This window comes from Lemur catta, chromosome 14, assembly GCF_020740605.2.
Source record: "Lemur catta isolate mLemCat1 chromosome 14, mLemCat1.pri, whole genome shotgun sequence".
NCBI classification, from domain to species: domain Eukaryota; kingdom Metazoa; phylum Chordata; class Mammalia; order Primates; family Lemuridae; genus Lemur; species Lemur catta.
In genome coordinates, this window is record NC_059141.1 from 16,512,381 (window position 1) to 16,527,209 (window position 14,829).

At 52.0% G+C, this 14,829-nt stretch overlaps 1 protein-coding gene across 1 annotated transcript; it reads right to left on the minus strand.

The window, feature by feature from the left end:
- Positions 1-791: 791 nt before the first annotated feature.
- DUSP5 (dual specificity phosphatase 5) lies at positions 792-14,421 on the minus strand. Its single transcript, XM_045568240.1, has 4 exons — positions 13,810-14,421; positions 9,447-9,595; positions 5,441-5,660; positions 792-2,311 (listed from the first exon to the last, which is right to left on the minus strand). Exons 1-4 carry the CDS (start codon positions 14,186-14,188, stop codon positions 1,905-1,907), a joined length of 1,155 nt encoding a protein of 384 aa, XP_045424196.1. The 5' UTR covers positions 14,189-14,421; the 3' UTR covers positions 792-1,904.
- Between the last annotated feature and the right edge of the window lie 408 nt (positions 14,422-14,829).

The window sequence follows — 14,829 nt, forward strand, 5'->3', positions numbered from 1 at the left end:
CCCCCTTGAGCCCTCTGGAGTTGAGGGGTACAGTTGGAATCCCCGTGTTAGGTATCAGCCGACAGGGATGGCAGAAACCCCCACTTCTCTGTTCCCCCAGATAAGGAAACAGGCTCCAAGACTCAGGCTGGAGCAGAGGCAGAGCCAGCCACGGGGGGAGTCGGCACTGCCCCATCCTTCCTCTCCCGACGCAGAGGAAATTACTCACACAGCAAGTCGATTCAGCCTTGGATTTAAACCCACTCACTGAGGGATTTACCTAGGAACTCCTGAGGGAATTATCTGGAGGAATTAGCTGCAAGAGCGAAAGGGCAGGCAGGTCGTCGTCTAGTTCACTCCCCATCCCTTGGCCACTTCTGCAGCCTTGAGTCTGCCACGTGCCAGGCCCCGGAGGGAGGGGGCAGGCACAAGCCTGGCTCTCGGGTTTGCTGGAATCGAGGGGCTCACACTTGGAGGGACCTTCGGGATCATCTACCTCAGTGCACTCATTTCACAGTGGGGGGTCTGAGGCTCAGGTTGAACTGCTCACCTGGTATGTGGGAGCGAAGAGCCCTGAGCGGGCAGACACTGGCCACCGCCCTGCCAGGCCTGTGCCTAAGGACAGCTCTTGCCTGGCAGCTGGGGGAGGCCCCTCGGTTGGAAAGCAACGCCCTGTATCTCCACGCCCGCAGCTGCACATCCACCACGACCCCACTGCCATCTGGAAATGGCACCCGGAGAAGCAGGCTGGGTCCCCACTCACAGGTATTCCTCCCACCTTACCCCAAGTCACCAACACCACGAAGAAGGGCTTTTTCCTTTTCCTATTTTTATTTTACACTATAAAAAATGATGACGACGACAACAACAACCAGTAACATACTGCTTTTCTTCACATTCATATGGGTTTTAAAAAATTATTGCCTTTTCCCCTGGAGACGTAACCTACAGACAAAAATAGTAGTACCACGTTACATTGCAGCATCTGCAAATCCCAGACGTCGAAAGCTTAAAGACAACCCCCAGGGGCAGGGAGGAAAACAACTGTCACAAGAGAGGAGACACAAGCACAGAGCACAAGGACAGTGAGCTGAGGAAACCACCGTCGTCAACGCCACTGACCCGGAGTACCCAGCAGGTACTCTTCCGCCTGGCACCTGCTGCCACCACCTCTAAGGGGTGATTTTTGGTCTGTGGTCTGAAAAACTCTTTTCAAAGGAAGAGTTTCTTTGAGGAGAGGTGCAACGAGACAGGTTCAAGTATGAGTAAGAATGCCAGAGTCTAAGGTCAGGGAAGAACCCACAGTGGAAGAGAGACCCGGAAAAGCCAACGTCTTGCTGCTCCAACCACCTGTCTCCCCCCACGAAGGAATCTCAAAAACGTTTCCGGGTTCAGATCAGCACATACATATATATGTATGTATCGTGTCCCTACAAACCCAGGAGGGTGGCTTTCCTGACGAGATGATAATCAGCTTATGCCCTGAAGCAACAGAAACAGACACTGAAACTGCCAAAGTCCAAAAAATAAGGTGGCAATTGTGCTTCCTTCCAAACGAACTGGCTTCCGTAACTGCCGTTTCTCCGGGTCTCCCCCGCTGCTGCAGGTGTTTATTGCCTTACGCTTGAAATGAAAAGGCGAACTCTGAGGTGTGAGGACTGTGCACCCCGACGGGGCCGGGGGTCTGGAGGTACAGTAGTCAAGCACGCCTGTGCTCTCCTAATGGCTTGGCCTTCCTTCGGTCCCGAGAACCTATCTCCGAGGCCAGTGTGACGTCCCCTGCAAGCCCGGTGACCACTCACCGTCTCACCGGGGCAGCGGCACAGAGCGAGGCCTTCAGTATTGCACAGGTATGAAATGTCCGCGAGTTTAAGAAACAAAATCACAGTTGCTCTTGGGGCCGGGCTGGCTCTCCCATCCCAGTTTCAGCAGGAGGTGGCTGTGGCCACAGGGTTCCTGCAGAGCTCTGACACTGCCGGGCGGGTGGGCACCGGGGCCAGCACCGAGGCAGGGAACGTGCAGTAGGCGCCCTGCACGTCGGGGCTCAGTGTCTGCAAGTGGCCTGTCAACGAAGAGCCCGCGGCCTCCCCCTGGCAGGACGGCGGCTGGGGGTTGGGCGTGGAAGGCAGGATCTCGGATTCATACTGCAGGAGCTGACCCATGAAGCCGAAGTTGGGCGAGATCATGCTCCTCCTCTGCTTGACGTACTCGAAGGCCTCCTTCAGGCGGAACTGCTTGGTTTTCATGAGGTAAGCCATACAGATGGTGGGCGACCGGGAGATCCCGGCCTCACAGTGGACCAGGACCTTGCCTCCCTTTTCCCTGACACAGTCTGGAAGGAAGAAAAGATGGAGTGAGTAGGGATCAGAACCTCAAGGCAATGCCAAAACACAAGAATTAAACCCTGAAGTGACCTAGTTAGCAAACTGCCATGCCTGTGCCAGAGCTGTGGCCCTGCACAAGACTTCGTTTGTGTTTTTTTTTTTGAGACAGAGTCTCGCTCTAGTGCCTGGGCTAGAGTGCATGGTGTCAGCCTAGCTCACAGCAACCTCAAACTCCTGGGCTTAAGCAATCCTTCTGCCTCAGCCTCCCGAGTAGCTGGGACTACAGGCATGCACCACCATGCCTGGCTCATTTTTTATATATATGTATTTTTTTAGTTATCCGGCTAATTTCTTTGTTTTTCTTTTTAGTAGAGACAGGGTCTCACTCTTGCTCAGGCTGGTCGCAAACTCCTGAGTTCAAATGATCCACCCACCTTGGCCTCCCAGAATGCTAGGATTACAAGCATGAGCCACCACGCCTGGCCCCTACACAAGACTTCTGCCAGTCTTTAACCTGCGTAGGTGAGAAGAGAACTTGTGGGGTCCCACCAATGCCTATCCCCATATAGGACCTTTATAATCCTTCCAGCTGCTTCCCAGATCCCCAGGATACTCGCACAGATCCTGCCACTGGCGAGCAGACCTGGAGAAATCCCTTCCTGGGGGTGCCATCTGAACCGGGGGTTCCACTGATGGCTTTCAAGAGGGAATTGAAAAAATCCTTGAAATTGTGCGAGTTTTTACTAGGGATGCACACATTTTTCTGAAGAGTGTCCCAGGCTCAAAGACTGACTTGGAGAAGCAATTGTTGCCTCTTTGGGTCTCAGTCTGATGGTGATGACCTAGCCCCCACCCTGGTAGAGGTCTTCTGGCCTCCCCAGGCACCCTGTCGTGCCGTGCCAGGGCGGGATGCTTGGCTCAGCTCCCAGGGTTCTCACCGCCAAACATACAATAAATAGCGCATGGCCACTAATTATAGCCCTGGCTAAGTGACGCCTACCAGACGGAAGATGTGAATGGCTCTCACAAACTCCACCTTGCTCAACCATGGGAGTCTCTGCTGCAAAGCTACCGCCATCAGTTAGCATTCTTTAGCTCAATATGCCAAAAAGGGGGGCCCTTCTTTCCTGCTCCACCCTGCCCTGTGAACAGCTACAACTGTTAAAAAGGGGAAGGGATAAAAGGTGAAAGATATGTACACATCAAATCAAAACCACAAAAAATAGTCTTTCCAATCGCCTCTTTTGCTAATGAGGAAACAATTACATCACAGGAAGTTCGATGTACGCTTACGCAGCGTACAAAAACATTTCAGATTCTGAAGGGAAAAACAAAAGTCCTCTTATCATCTCCCACCCCGCCACCACAAGTTTGTAAATGGATCTGCAAGATCTAAAAGATAAAATTTCTGAGGTGTCAGGGAGGAACCCTAGTTTCCCCATCTGAGTAAAAACCCCAAAGGACACTTACGGCAGCTCATTAGAGGTGCCCCCAATTCACTGATTCAAAAACCACCCCCAAACAAAAAACAAAATAGTCCCTGTAAATTAGTTCCAAGGAGAGATGCCAAGTCCCTAGAACCGCAGTTGTGACTCCAGTTTCCCTTTGCTCCCGTTGGCCTCCGGTGTAGTCTACTTTTAACTGGCCGGATGCCACATCCAAGAAAGACAAGGGCCCAGCATTCACTGCCTCTGGGACCCACTCTGCACCTCAGGGACTTGCCTTCCACCTGGTCCTCTCCCCTCGGGAGGGGTCAGTGCTATCTCAGCCCACTGGGGAGGTTCGGTCCCCCCTTGCACCGGCAGGGCAAGGAGTCTGGGAAAAAGCATCCTGTGTTCTCAAAACGCCGTGGGTTTGTGCAAGTGTGTGCACAAACACACACACAGTACGCACACAGGATGGGGAGGGAGGGTTCTGAGAACTGGATGGGGGCGGGTTTCATGACCTCATCAAGTAGCTATCTAGGTAATTAAACAACAGGCTGAGAAGGGCAAGGCATTCCCAGGGACAGGGAGAACAGGTCAAGGGTTTCCCACCCTGAACCCATCCTTCTGGCTGCCTCTCACACTGCAGAGGAATCATCTCAGCCCGGAGCCTCGGGGACAGGCAGGAGGGGCTCAGCCTTTTGCCTCTGGTGCATTTCTGTGGAGCAGAAACTGCTCGATGAACAGAAGGCCACCACATGGCTTGAGGGGGGGCCCTCTAATTGCTCCCTGCACTAAGTAATTGCTGCACCTAACACCTGCCTTTTCCCCTCCAACATCCCTTTGAACAACATACAGGAAAATCACGTCTCAGTTTCAACGCTGAGGAATGTTAAATAGAAGGAAGGGCTCTGGAAAGGGGGCCATGGTGCTTGCAAATCTGAAACAGAAGCAAGCCAGGCCAGCCCCCTCAGGAGAGGGATGGTGGGGAAAGACAAGATGCCAAATGGGAGAAAAATCCAAGCTATACGAAGTACCTGGAAACCCTAAGGCCAAAGCCCTGTCCCAGACAGAGGGGCCAGAGGCCAAGGCCCCGGTTTTCAAGTGCATACAATGGAGTATATGACAACATCCTCACAGGAATGCAGAAAGCATGCAAAAGATGCCAACTTTTCTGTGCATAAAGCATCGAGCTTGAGTCAAGTGCTATCTTTAATCCAAAATTAGCTGGAAATGCAAAACAAATTGCCCCAAAGCCGTTTGCCAAAACTGCGGAAAGCTGCCGGGGCTCTCGGGGCTCAGTGCGTAAGTAGTGATCACTCCAGCCTTCTGTTTGCTTTTAAAAATATCCCAACCTACGCAGAAGCACGGTTAGGGAGGTTCTCCCCCCTGCTTTCCTTGTGTGGAGCATTACGCAGGGACGCGCTCTGCTCCCACCCAGCTAGAAACAATAACAAGATCGGCAGTGAGTACTGCCATAAAATTATATTAATTCATTTATCTTGCACATTAAAGCTCCTATTAATAGCAGTTCAAATCCTCTCCTCTGCCTTTTTGGTGGCTGCATTCCTTCTTGGCTCCAACTCTTAGCGGTGGTATACACAAGACGTTTTTCTTTCAGTGAAGGTAGCCCCCCCACCAGGACACTGAAAGCCAGGAACCCACGCCCCAAGGGGGCTCCCAAAATAACTGAGGTGGGGTGGCTGAACCTACCAATGAAGTCTATTGCTTCTTGAAAATGGGAGCTAATGTCAGCCGTGTGGCTGTCTTCCACGGGGATCCACTTGTAGTGTAGGTGGGTCGTGCAGGCCTCGGAGGTCCGCTGGGAGACATTCAGCAGGGCTGTGATGTGCAAGTTGGCGAGGAACTCGCACTTGGAGGCGTGGTAGGCACTTCCAAGGTAGAGGAAGGGAAGGATTTCAACTGGACCACCCTGGAGGAAGGGGCAAAGGACAACCAGGAAATGCTGCATTAGCTTGCTCGTTTGAGAGAGGAAAAAACAGCCCTGACCTATTTGGTTCTTAAGGTGGGAGGGTTCCCTTTCTGGTTTCCAGGTAGAGAGAGTTCACAGCCAGGGCAGTTCAGTCAAGAATGTGGGTGGTACCTCCATCCTGGCCAACTCTCTACCCTACACGACTGCCTTGTGACTCAGTGACAGCAAAACCCACACAGCAAAGAGCTTCATTTTTTGCACCTATCGGGGAGGTAGGGAATGCCGGCAGCCTTCTGTAAGGATAAGATGTCATGTGGTGGGAAGAATCGAAACACCCGTGAAGTTCGAGCTGCCCCAAGAGCACCAGGGCAAGCCCATTCGCCCTCGGGCAGCCTGGGTGAATTGTAGTTTACAGGTGCAATGGAGAAGGGTTTGGCAAGGTGCGTGCCCTCCTTGACAGCCCTGACATTTTATATAACGTATTTCATCACACCTGAGACACTGTAGACCCTGAGATGCACCCAGATTTCAGAGATGTTCAAATGTGCCTCCTCCCCCACCAAAAAAGTATGTTTCTTAGAACTGAAAACAACCACTACCTACCCAGAATCTATAAACTAAGAAATGTTGTTAGGCCACGAGCAGAGGGGTTTCCCCTACCCTTGACCTTCTTCACATGGGCTCTGGCGGGGGTGGTTGGTGAGAGATGCTTACATAGCCACCACCTGGGGAGGCCGCCCACACACCCGGTTTCCAGTCAAGGAGGATCCAGAGTGAGGGGGCACCAGAGACCATCTACCCCAAGGCAAGGCTGGAAAGAAGTGCCAGCTGGTTAGACTCTGGCAGTCTTAGCACTTCCAGGGTTCTAAGGGGGCAAGAAAAGCCAGTGGCAGAACAATGGGAGCCCCTAGAGATTTAGAGGGAAACACGGGGCTGATGGATAGGGGCTCTGTCTTTGGGAGCCTTTCCCAAATCATCCATCTGCTTCCTGTGTTTCCATTTCCTGTCCTGGAATAAAAGCAGAATGGAAACTCTCAGCCAGACCTGTAACAGGGACAGGGGCACGTGACAAAGGCCACCAAGAGGCAATTCTTAATTTACCCCACACCTGGCATTTGCTTTTTCTTTTCTGAGAAGTCAAGTGTTAAAGCAAAAGCCAATTTGGCCACTTGGAAGAAACTTACAGAGCATTTACATAAGGTAATAATAACAATTACCAGTATTTCTATCAGTACCTACTATGGCAGGCCCTTGGGGCTTAAAATTTTAGATGTGCCTACATCTAATTTCACAACAAATCTGTGAAGTAACATTATTCCCATTTTACAGATGGGCAACTTGAGGCTCAGATGAATTAAATGATTTGCCCAAGTCAGAGCTAGTCAGTGGCAGAGCTAGGATTAAAACTCAAATCTGACTGCTTAGCATGAGATGCAAGGCCTTGTCCGACTCCATTTCAATAGTGATCAGTATGAGAAAAGTATTTTAGGTAAAAACAGGAAGGAAAAATTCCCTTCCTTCCTCTCTTCCTCTAGAGACAAAATGTCCATTTGCATTGCAAATGTCCCAGCCCAGGCAGTGGTTAAGAACCTGGGCTGGGTCAAGTCTGAGCTCCATGCTTACTACCTGATATGATCTTGGGCAGCTTCTTTAACCTCTAACCCTTTATCTGTATATTGGAGATAAAATAACCTATCCTCTCTGGATCATCAGTAATGCATAAATGGGATAAAGGATGCATTACAACCTGGCACATGACATAGCTGCCAATATCATCCAAAGCTGAAGAATAAATAAATGGGACATGGCTTCTCTCCCTGGGGAAGACACAGGGTGACAGGCTGGATACTGAGGCTAGTCAACTCCAGCAGGTCTGGTCCTGGCCTGAGCTGGACCTACCCCCTGGCCCAGCTCCCCACTGGTTAGGGACCAGGAAGGCAGCAGAAGTGGCAGAAGTTCTTTGGAAAGGGATCGGAGACCCAAGTCCAGTCTCACTCAGCCACTGAGCAACTACAGGTCCCCACCAACGAGCACCAATAGGCTCCCCCTCCAAGGGACAGGCTGGACAATTGACTCAAGACTGCTCCCTCTCCCAAGTGCCTGGAAATCGCTGACACACCGGACCTGGGATCCTATCCAATTTCCCCTGGAGCTCAGCCCAACACACCCCTGAAACTACATTTCTTTCCCTTTCTGAACTTCTGTTTAGACTCGTGAGGAAGAAGCCAAAGGCCTTCCGAAACCCCAAAGGTTAACCCGGCCTCGCCTGGCTTCTCTCAGTATAGAAGCGTTTCTAAGAAGTCCCATTAGGGGGTTCCCCAGATGAATCTTGAGGACACATCAGGGCCTCCCCACCCCACGAGGCCAAAGGTCTGCCATGCTTTCACAACACCCTGCCACTTCTTATTTCTCTTTCACTTTCTGAGAAACGGGGGAAAAAACACAACCCAAACAAAAACAGAAATCCCATTAGGCCAGCTGCCCACAGCTTGATAACCAGGGTTCATCATACACTGTGAGGATGTTTAATAAGGGAAAACAAACACAATCAAAACACTGGCACCTCACCAAGCTAACAGGCTTCCTGACCAAGGATCCCAACTCAAGAAAAGGTCACCTGGCTTTACTCTGAAGTTTATTCCCAGGGGCAGGGTTTTGCTCATGGCAGGGAGCTGGCATTTTCTTTTTTTTTTTTTAATTTCCATTAAAAAAATTGTTTTTCATGTACCCTAAAAGGTCACGAGCTGGCATTTAGCATCTAGAAGGCTTTCTTCATATGACTTGGATGTGTTCTTGGTTTATGGGAACTGTTTGAGAAGCTCTTCCCACCCAGTCAGGTGTTTGGATTAGAGGGCACGTGGAAAACAGAACAAGGTCCCGATTGATTCTTATTTCTCTTTCCAGAAACCAGAACAGGGTGCTGAGAGAAAGGGCTTCTGAGCCTAACACTGCCTTGAGCCAGCTGTAGGATTCATTGCAAATCAATCACCTCACCAGCCACAGAACAGTACTTTTCCCTTCTATAAAATGGGGAGGTAGGTTTTGATCTCTGGTTTCTGACAGATTTGGATTCTCACCTGCCTCTTCCTCATCTTCCTGTACGGTGCTAGGTAACCCCCTGACCAAAGCCTCCCATTTTATTTTTCCTGTAATGACTTATCACAAAGCACAATTTTTTGAAGGGGTAAAAAAACAAACAAACCCTACGCACATTTACAGAAACATGAAGCCCTCCAGTGTCTCTCAATCTCCTCTGGCTTCAGAATTTATGGAAATTATAAGCCTCAGGAGCCTGCTTATCCATCCAAGAAGGAGTTTCTCTACAATACCCCCTACCCCCAACTCCTGCCCTGTTTCAGTTAAAAATACCAACAAAAGACACATCTTAACAGGTACCCAGATAGTTTGCAGAAACTGCAGAGCAGGAACAATGACAAAGAAGAGCAACACAGGAAGCTGAAAGTCAGCTCTGAAACATCTTCAGGGAAACCTAAACCAGTGTTTCAAAGCTTCTCTGAACCTCCCAAGCCGGATGATAATAATGTATCTTTCACTTCCCCTTTTACCCAGAAGCTGCCAAGCATCCTGTGGCTCTTGTCAGCTTGTTTGCTGGAAGGAAGCCCATTTACTCTTGGATGGAAACGCAAGTTGGCAAGCAACAGAAGCTCTCTAAAGCTAGACGATTCGGCCAACACCCTGATGCACAAAAGAACCAGCCACTGCTGCTGAGTGGGGAGAGGAAGGAGCAGAGACAGGTGCTCAGGACACCTCTTCCACACCACGTACCTGGTCATAAGCTGGCCTGTAGCTGATGCTTAGCATGGGTTTTCCACACTGGCTGATGAGGGCTCTCTCACTTTCGATCTTCTCTTGTGAAACGGGTTTCACATCCACACAACACTCAGGATATTCTGAGTAGAAGGTCTCATATCCCCCTACAAAACACCAGACAAAAAGGTGAGAAAGATGGTAAGCACTGATTTCTCAGGCTATCAGGAAATATCCATAATTAATCAATACTGGGTGTGTGGAATAGTTTAAAAATATATGAAGATGCTATAGATTCTGGTCATAAAAAACTGAGCAAAACCACAAACAGTTTTACATTAAAAATGGGCTCTACATACCCACAGACATACACACACGTCTAAAAAGCTGCAGTCCAGAGAGGCAGAGACTAACATTTTGTGTCTATCAGAAGCAGCTTAAACTGCGAAAGGAAATACCTGGCATCTGGGAAATATTAACCAAATCCCTCCAGAAAACAAAAGCTTATTTTCTCTTGTTTATCTAAAATGAAGGTGTGATTATGCAAAATTCCATTAATTTGTGAGAAGAGACTCTTAAACTGGTTTCTTCCCCAGCCCATCTGCTCTTAGCAGGATTATAACTGTAACTCACTCCATTCTTAAGGGAATGGGGCCTAATAAGTTTCAACCCAGGGTAGTAAAACAGCTTCCCCTTCTCACTCCCAAGGTGCTAAAACTGCTGACAATCCTTTCTATAGGTCCAATTTGCATCATCAATCCAGTTAATAACCTTCTAAAGCACACTGGAGGAATGAGTACTTCTGAACCTAATGCTCAGCCCCCATAACTAAAAACTGGCTCTGTTCTCTTGAAGGCCACCTACCCCCCCCATCTTACTATCCTACCCTTCTGAACCCCCCTCCAAATCAATACACCAACTACTGACACATACAATTGTAAAAATCCTTACTATCACATTTAAACTTCTCCAAATGGATCACTTAAGGTAAAAACACTCTCTGATCAAGTCACAGAAACTTGCATATATATGTAAGCCTTCTCAGGCCCACTAGCCCCCTTGGGGAAGAACCAAATGAAAAACTGGCCTTGGAACTCTCAGAATGCCAAGTGCTGCCAGGTGACAGGCCAGGCTTACTTGGAAAACCCTTTTGCTTCCAACCCAGAGCAAACTGCAGTACTTCCTAGGGCCAGAAAACCCACTTCTGTCTTTTTCTGCACTTGGTGTCAAATCATCAATTTAATATACATTCTGAGACCACTGATTTTCCAAAAAGCTCCCCTTTTTTCTTCTGACTTTTGGTGTTGTGACGCCAACTTTTGTGAAGCCCTGCAGTAGATAAATGGTTAATGGATTACATGGCGGAGGGAACTGCAGCCAATTCCTAGAATGAGTCATCTTGCATTACTGCTTCCTCTCAGCTCACAGGAGCTGCCCCGCCCCCACTCAGTACACCCAGCTCTCCCCTCTGGTCACTCCACTCCCCGGTGAGCTTCTGGTCCTCCGGAATGACCATGTTCCCGGCCATGACAGAAGGCCATGCTGGACAGAAGGCAGGACAGAAGGCAGGGGAAGGCGGTGGAGGCATTTGTGGCTTAGTGCCCCCCGCTGGGCCACAGCCCCAGGTACCCTTTCCTTCCAGGGGGCAGAGTGAAGGCCACAGACTTATAAGTGACCCACAGCTCCCCTGGAAGGGTGTCTCTCCTCAGCAAACCACCTGACAGCTTCCCATGCCTGGGCCTCAACATTTTGGGTTCCAGCAGGCAGGTTCCAGGAGTGATTCTGGACAGGAATTTGGAATTAAGAATGGCCCAGGCTCTCCCAAACTTCAGAATGAGGCCTCGGGAAGAAAAGCCTTCAAGTCACCCCATCTCTTGGCTTTAAATAGCTCAAGAGCTGGCTGTCAAGAGGACAGACAGGAGGTGTGGGTATGGGCTGGATCCTGCCTGTCTGTTGACAAAATAAGGCAGGCAGACAAAGGGTCTCAGTGTAGTTGAGGACAGATAAACAGGGTCCCTGCCTCTTCCAGCTGGGGTCTGGAGGAATCCTCCAGATTAGATGGTCTCTGTCTTTCAGCCATTGCTATGAGAGGTGTGGAGAGATAGAACATTCCTCTCTGGTGCCTCACTTGCGTTGCAAGAGCAGTGGTGATTCTTATGACTGCTTCGACCTTCTTCAGAGAGTCTGCTTTCAATCACCCCCGCATTACCAAGGCAGCACGGATGCTACGTATAAATAAGCACTGCCCATGAGATTCGCTCATCACCTTTTCATCGTAGTGGGTTGTTGGGGGGGGGCAGGGGATTATGGGAAGTGTAAAAGGCATTGCTCCCCAAGATCTGAGACGCCACTAGATTAAAACTTGAACTTATTATATGAGTTTGGCAAAAAATACAAAAATTGTCTCTGGAAGCAATTTAAAGTTTAGTAGTGTTAGGATAAGGGTAGATATCAAGCAATTTCTACTGAGATTTAAAATGCACGTAACTCTTGACCTAGCAATTGTCATGATTTCACTGAAAGATACAGCACATAGACGAAGTATCCTCTACAAGTACTGCTTCCAACCTTGAGGCTGGAGGCAATAAAATGGCATTGCCAGGGGACTGGGTAAACCTGAGAGGAGCACATATGTTCTGACATGGACAAGTCTCTAACATCTAGGTGGGTGAAAGAGGCTGGAACAGGAAATATACAAAATCAATATTTTTTAAAAGCTACTTATGGAAAATTATCTGAAGACCAACAAAAAATACTTGGTAACTGCCTCCAGGGAGTGGAACTGTGCTCTAGAGTGTGCAGAGGACCTGCTTTTCATAGTACAGCCTTTGTGCCGTTCAAATTTTTACCTGTGTATTTGTTACTTTCATTTAAAAAAAATTTTATACATATAATTCTCCTGAGAGGCAAGTCTACAGAACTGCCCATTTTCTGTGGCAGTAACTTCTAAACTGCCAGCATGGTCCCTTTAGAGAAGAAGAGTAAGTAGCAGAGGTGGGACCACCAGGGGTTGCCTGGAACATCTTTTGTGCTACTGGGGAGGCAGAAGCTTTTCCTGTACTCATTCCTAAGAACAGGAGACAAAAAAAAAAAAAAACCATATCAGGAAGAGAAAGACATCAGGAGCCACGTGTGAAATCTCCCAGAGCCAGGAGAGGTCATGCCTCTGTCCCCTGGAGGCTGAGGCTACACCAGAAGGAAGATTATCATCTATCTCTGTTATCTCCCCAAGAGGAATCAACAGGGGACAGTCAGCCAGAGGTGCTAATAGAGGGGGCAGCCGCCCACGTGCCTCTGGAATCTTCCTGGCTGGGAGTGTAACTCCCAAGTTGCAAGGCTTTAAAACTCTCAGCTCACTGCACCCAAGGTATCAGCACACAACATCCCAAGGTGTCAGCACCAGAGCTGGCAGAACCTTGGGGACCCGCTGGGGCTAAGCCCAAGGCACCCAGGCCAGTTCTCCCCAGGTATCATTTGAGGTTACAAAGGACTCAAATACAAAGCAGGAGCAGCCATAGGAAGTGACCCAGAAACCAGTGATCTGAAGTTTGAGAGTCAATCACCCACCCACCGCCAGAAGCCAAAGTTATCTCCCCAGCAGGTGAAATGGAGGCCTGTGGAGACAAGCAGCAGGCAGCTCCTGAACGTCTCAAATCAAAGGCCATCCTGCCCCCGCACCTCTCCCGTTCCTGGCGGGCAGGCTGTTAGGCTCAGGACCGGTCCCAGAGATAATCCCGGGCGGAGGGAGAATGGGTGGGAAGGCTGTCAACTCCAAATTGAATTTGAGAAAGACAGGAGGGGGAAAGAGAAAGCCGGAGGAAAACAATGAAAAGCAATGTAATTCAGTGGAAAGGGAGAGACTCGCCAGGGGCAAAAAGGCAAGAGAGGTCGGTGAAGACACTGCCTAAGTACCGTGAAAGGCTAGGCGGGAGGAAGGGGGACACCACGGCGCCACACTAGCGGGGGTGGGGGCGGGGGTGTCGCGCCCTGCTGATCCTGCCAGATCGTGAATCAAGAAGGCTCGGAGCCCAGACCCCAGCGAGAGCGGCGAAGCCCGCATCGCCCGCGCCCGGCACGAGCCGACGCCCCCCAGAGCGCTAAACAGCAGCACCCTCCCCGCCCCCCGCAGCACAACCAACTCCACCCAGCCCGGCGGACAGACAGGCTGCCAGGCGCTTTCGAGGAACGCGGGTGGGGAGGGGGAAGCGCCGAGCGCTGACATTTGCAGGGCCCTCCCGAGCGCACGTCAAGCCGCAGTGTGCCGACTCGGGTTAGCAGCGCCTGTCCGCTTTCCAGGGCGCAGGAGGGCGCCCAGCGAGGGGAGGGGACCCCGGGGCCCGGGAGGAGGGTGGCCGGGGACCCGCGGCCCCGACGCGCTCACCTTTGAGGAAGTAGACTCGCGGGCCGGCCGGCAGGCAGGCGAGCAGCGAGGTGAGCACGACGCGCGCGGCGCTCTCCTCGCGCAGCTTCTGCCAGTGGCGGCTGCCCTGGTCCAGCACGACCACGGCCGCCACGCCGCCGCCGCCCTCCTGCAGCAGCCGCGCGCGCGCCGCCTCGTCGGGCAGCACGTAGCGCGCCGACACCGCGCCGCCCCGGGCCCGCCGCAGCACCACCGAGTTGAGGTTGACGTTGAGCGAGCCGCGCACGCTCGAGGCGGCGAAGGCCAGGTAGGGCCGGCAGTCGAGCACCACGCAGCGCGCCGCCGCCTCCTTGCGGAGCATCTTGCGCAGCTGGCGCCCGTCGAGCGACGTGACCTTCATGCCGCCGCCGCCGCCGCCCAGCGGCCCCGCGCCGCGCGCCCCGCAGGTGCCCACGGCCAGGGTGCCTGCGGGCCAGGCACGGGAGAGCGACCCGGGGACTGCGGCCGGCGACGGAGCCCGGCGCCCGAGCGGCGGCTCAACTCTTCTTTCCCGCCCCGCACGCTCCAAACCCGGCCCGGCCACTCGCCGCCTCGGAAGCCGGGGATTCCGCCGGCAGCGCAGCGTTTTATGTGAATGAGCGCCGCCTGTGACGCGACTGCCCATATAAGGCCAAATGCGGGTATTTCCCCGCCCCTTTGGGGCGTGGCCACGCCCTCCGGGGCGGGGCGAGGGCGGGGCCGCCGCCTCCACCGCGGGGAGCGGGACACGCGGGGCGGGCGCCGGGCGTTAGTCAGCGGGGGAGGAGGAAGTGGAAGGCGCCGCCTCATTCTCTCCTTGGCGTTGCGCGGAGGGACTCACTCGCGCATCACCGCGACTGCCGGTGGGGTGTCCGGAACGCTGCGGGGCCGCGGTGACCCACGCTGTGCGGGAAGAGGAGGCAGCCGCCAAGGGGAGGCGGGGCCGGCGCCGCACGGCCGGGCTGTCCTAGACGCAGGCCGCGCACCTGCCGGGGCGGCCCGGGAGCCCCCAGTGCCCCCACG

What these genes read in the sequence shown, in the direction of transcription:
- DUSP5 (XM_045568240.1), bottom strand. Translation starts at nt 14,188, where the DNA reads ATGAAGGTCACGTCGCTCGACGGGCGCCAGCTGCGCAAGATGCTCCGC. An exon ending in GCGAGTCTACTTCCTCAAAG is followed by an intron (nt 9,596 to 13,809) that starts GTGAGCGCGTCG and finishes GGTGTTTTGTAG; the next exon opens with GGGGATATGAGACCTTCTAC. An exon ending in ACAGGCCAGCTTATGACCAG is followed by an intron (nt 5,661 to 9,446) that starts GTACGTGGTGTG and finishes CCCTTCCTCCAG; the next exon opens with GGTGGTCCAGTTGAAATCCT.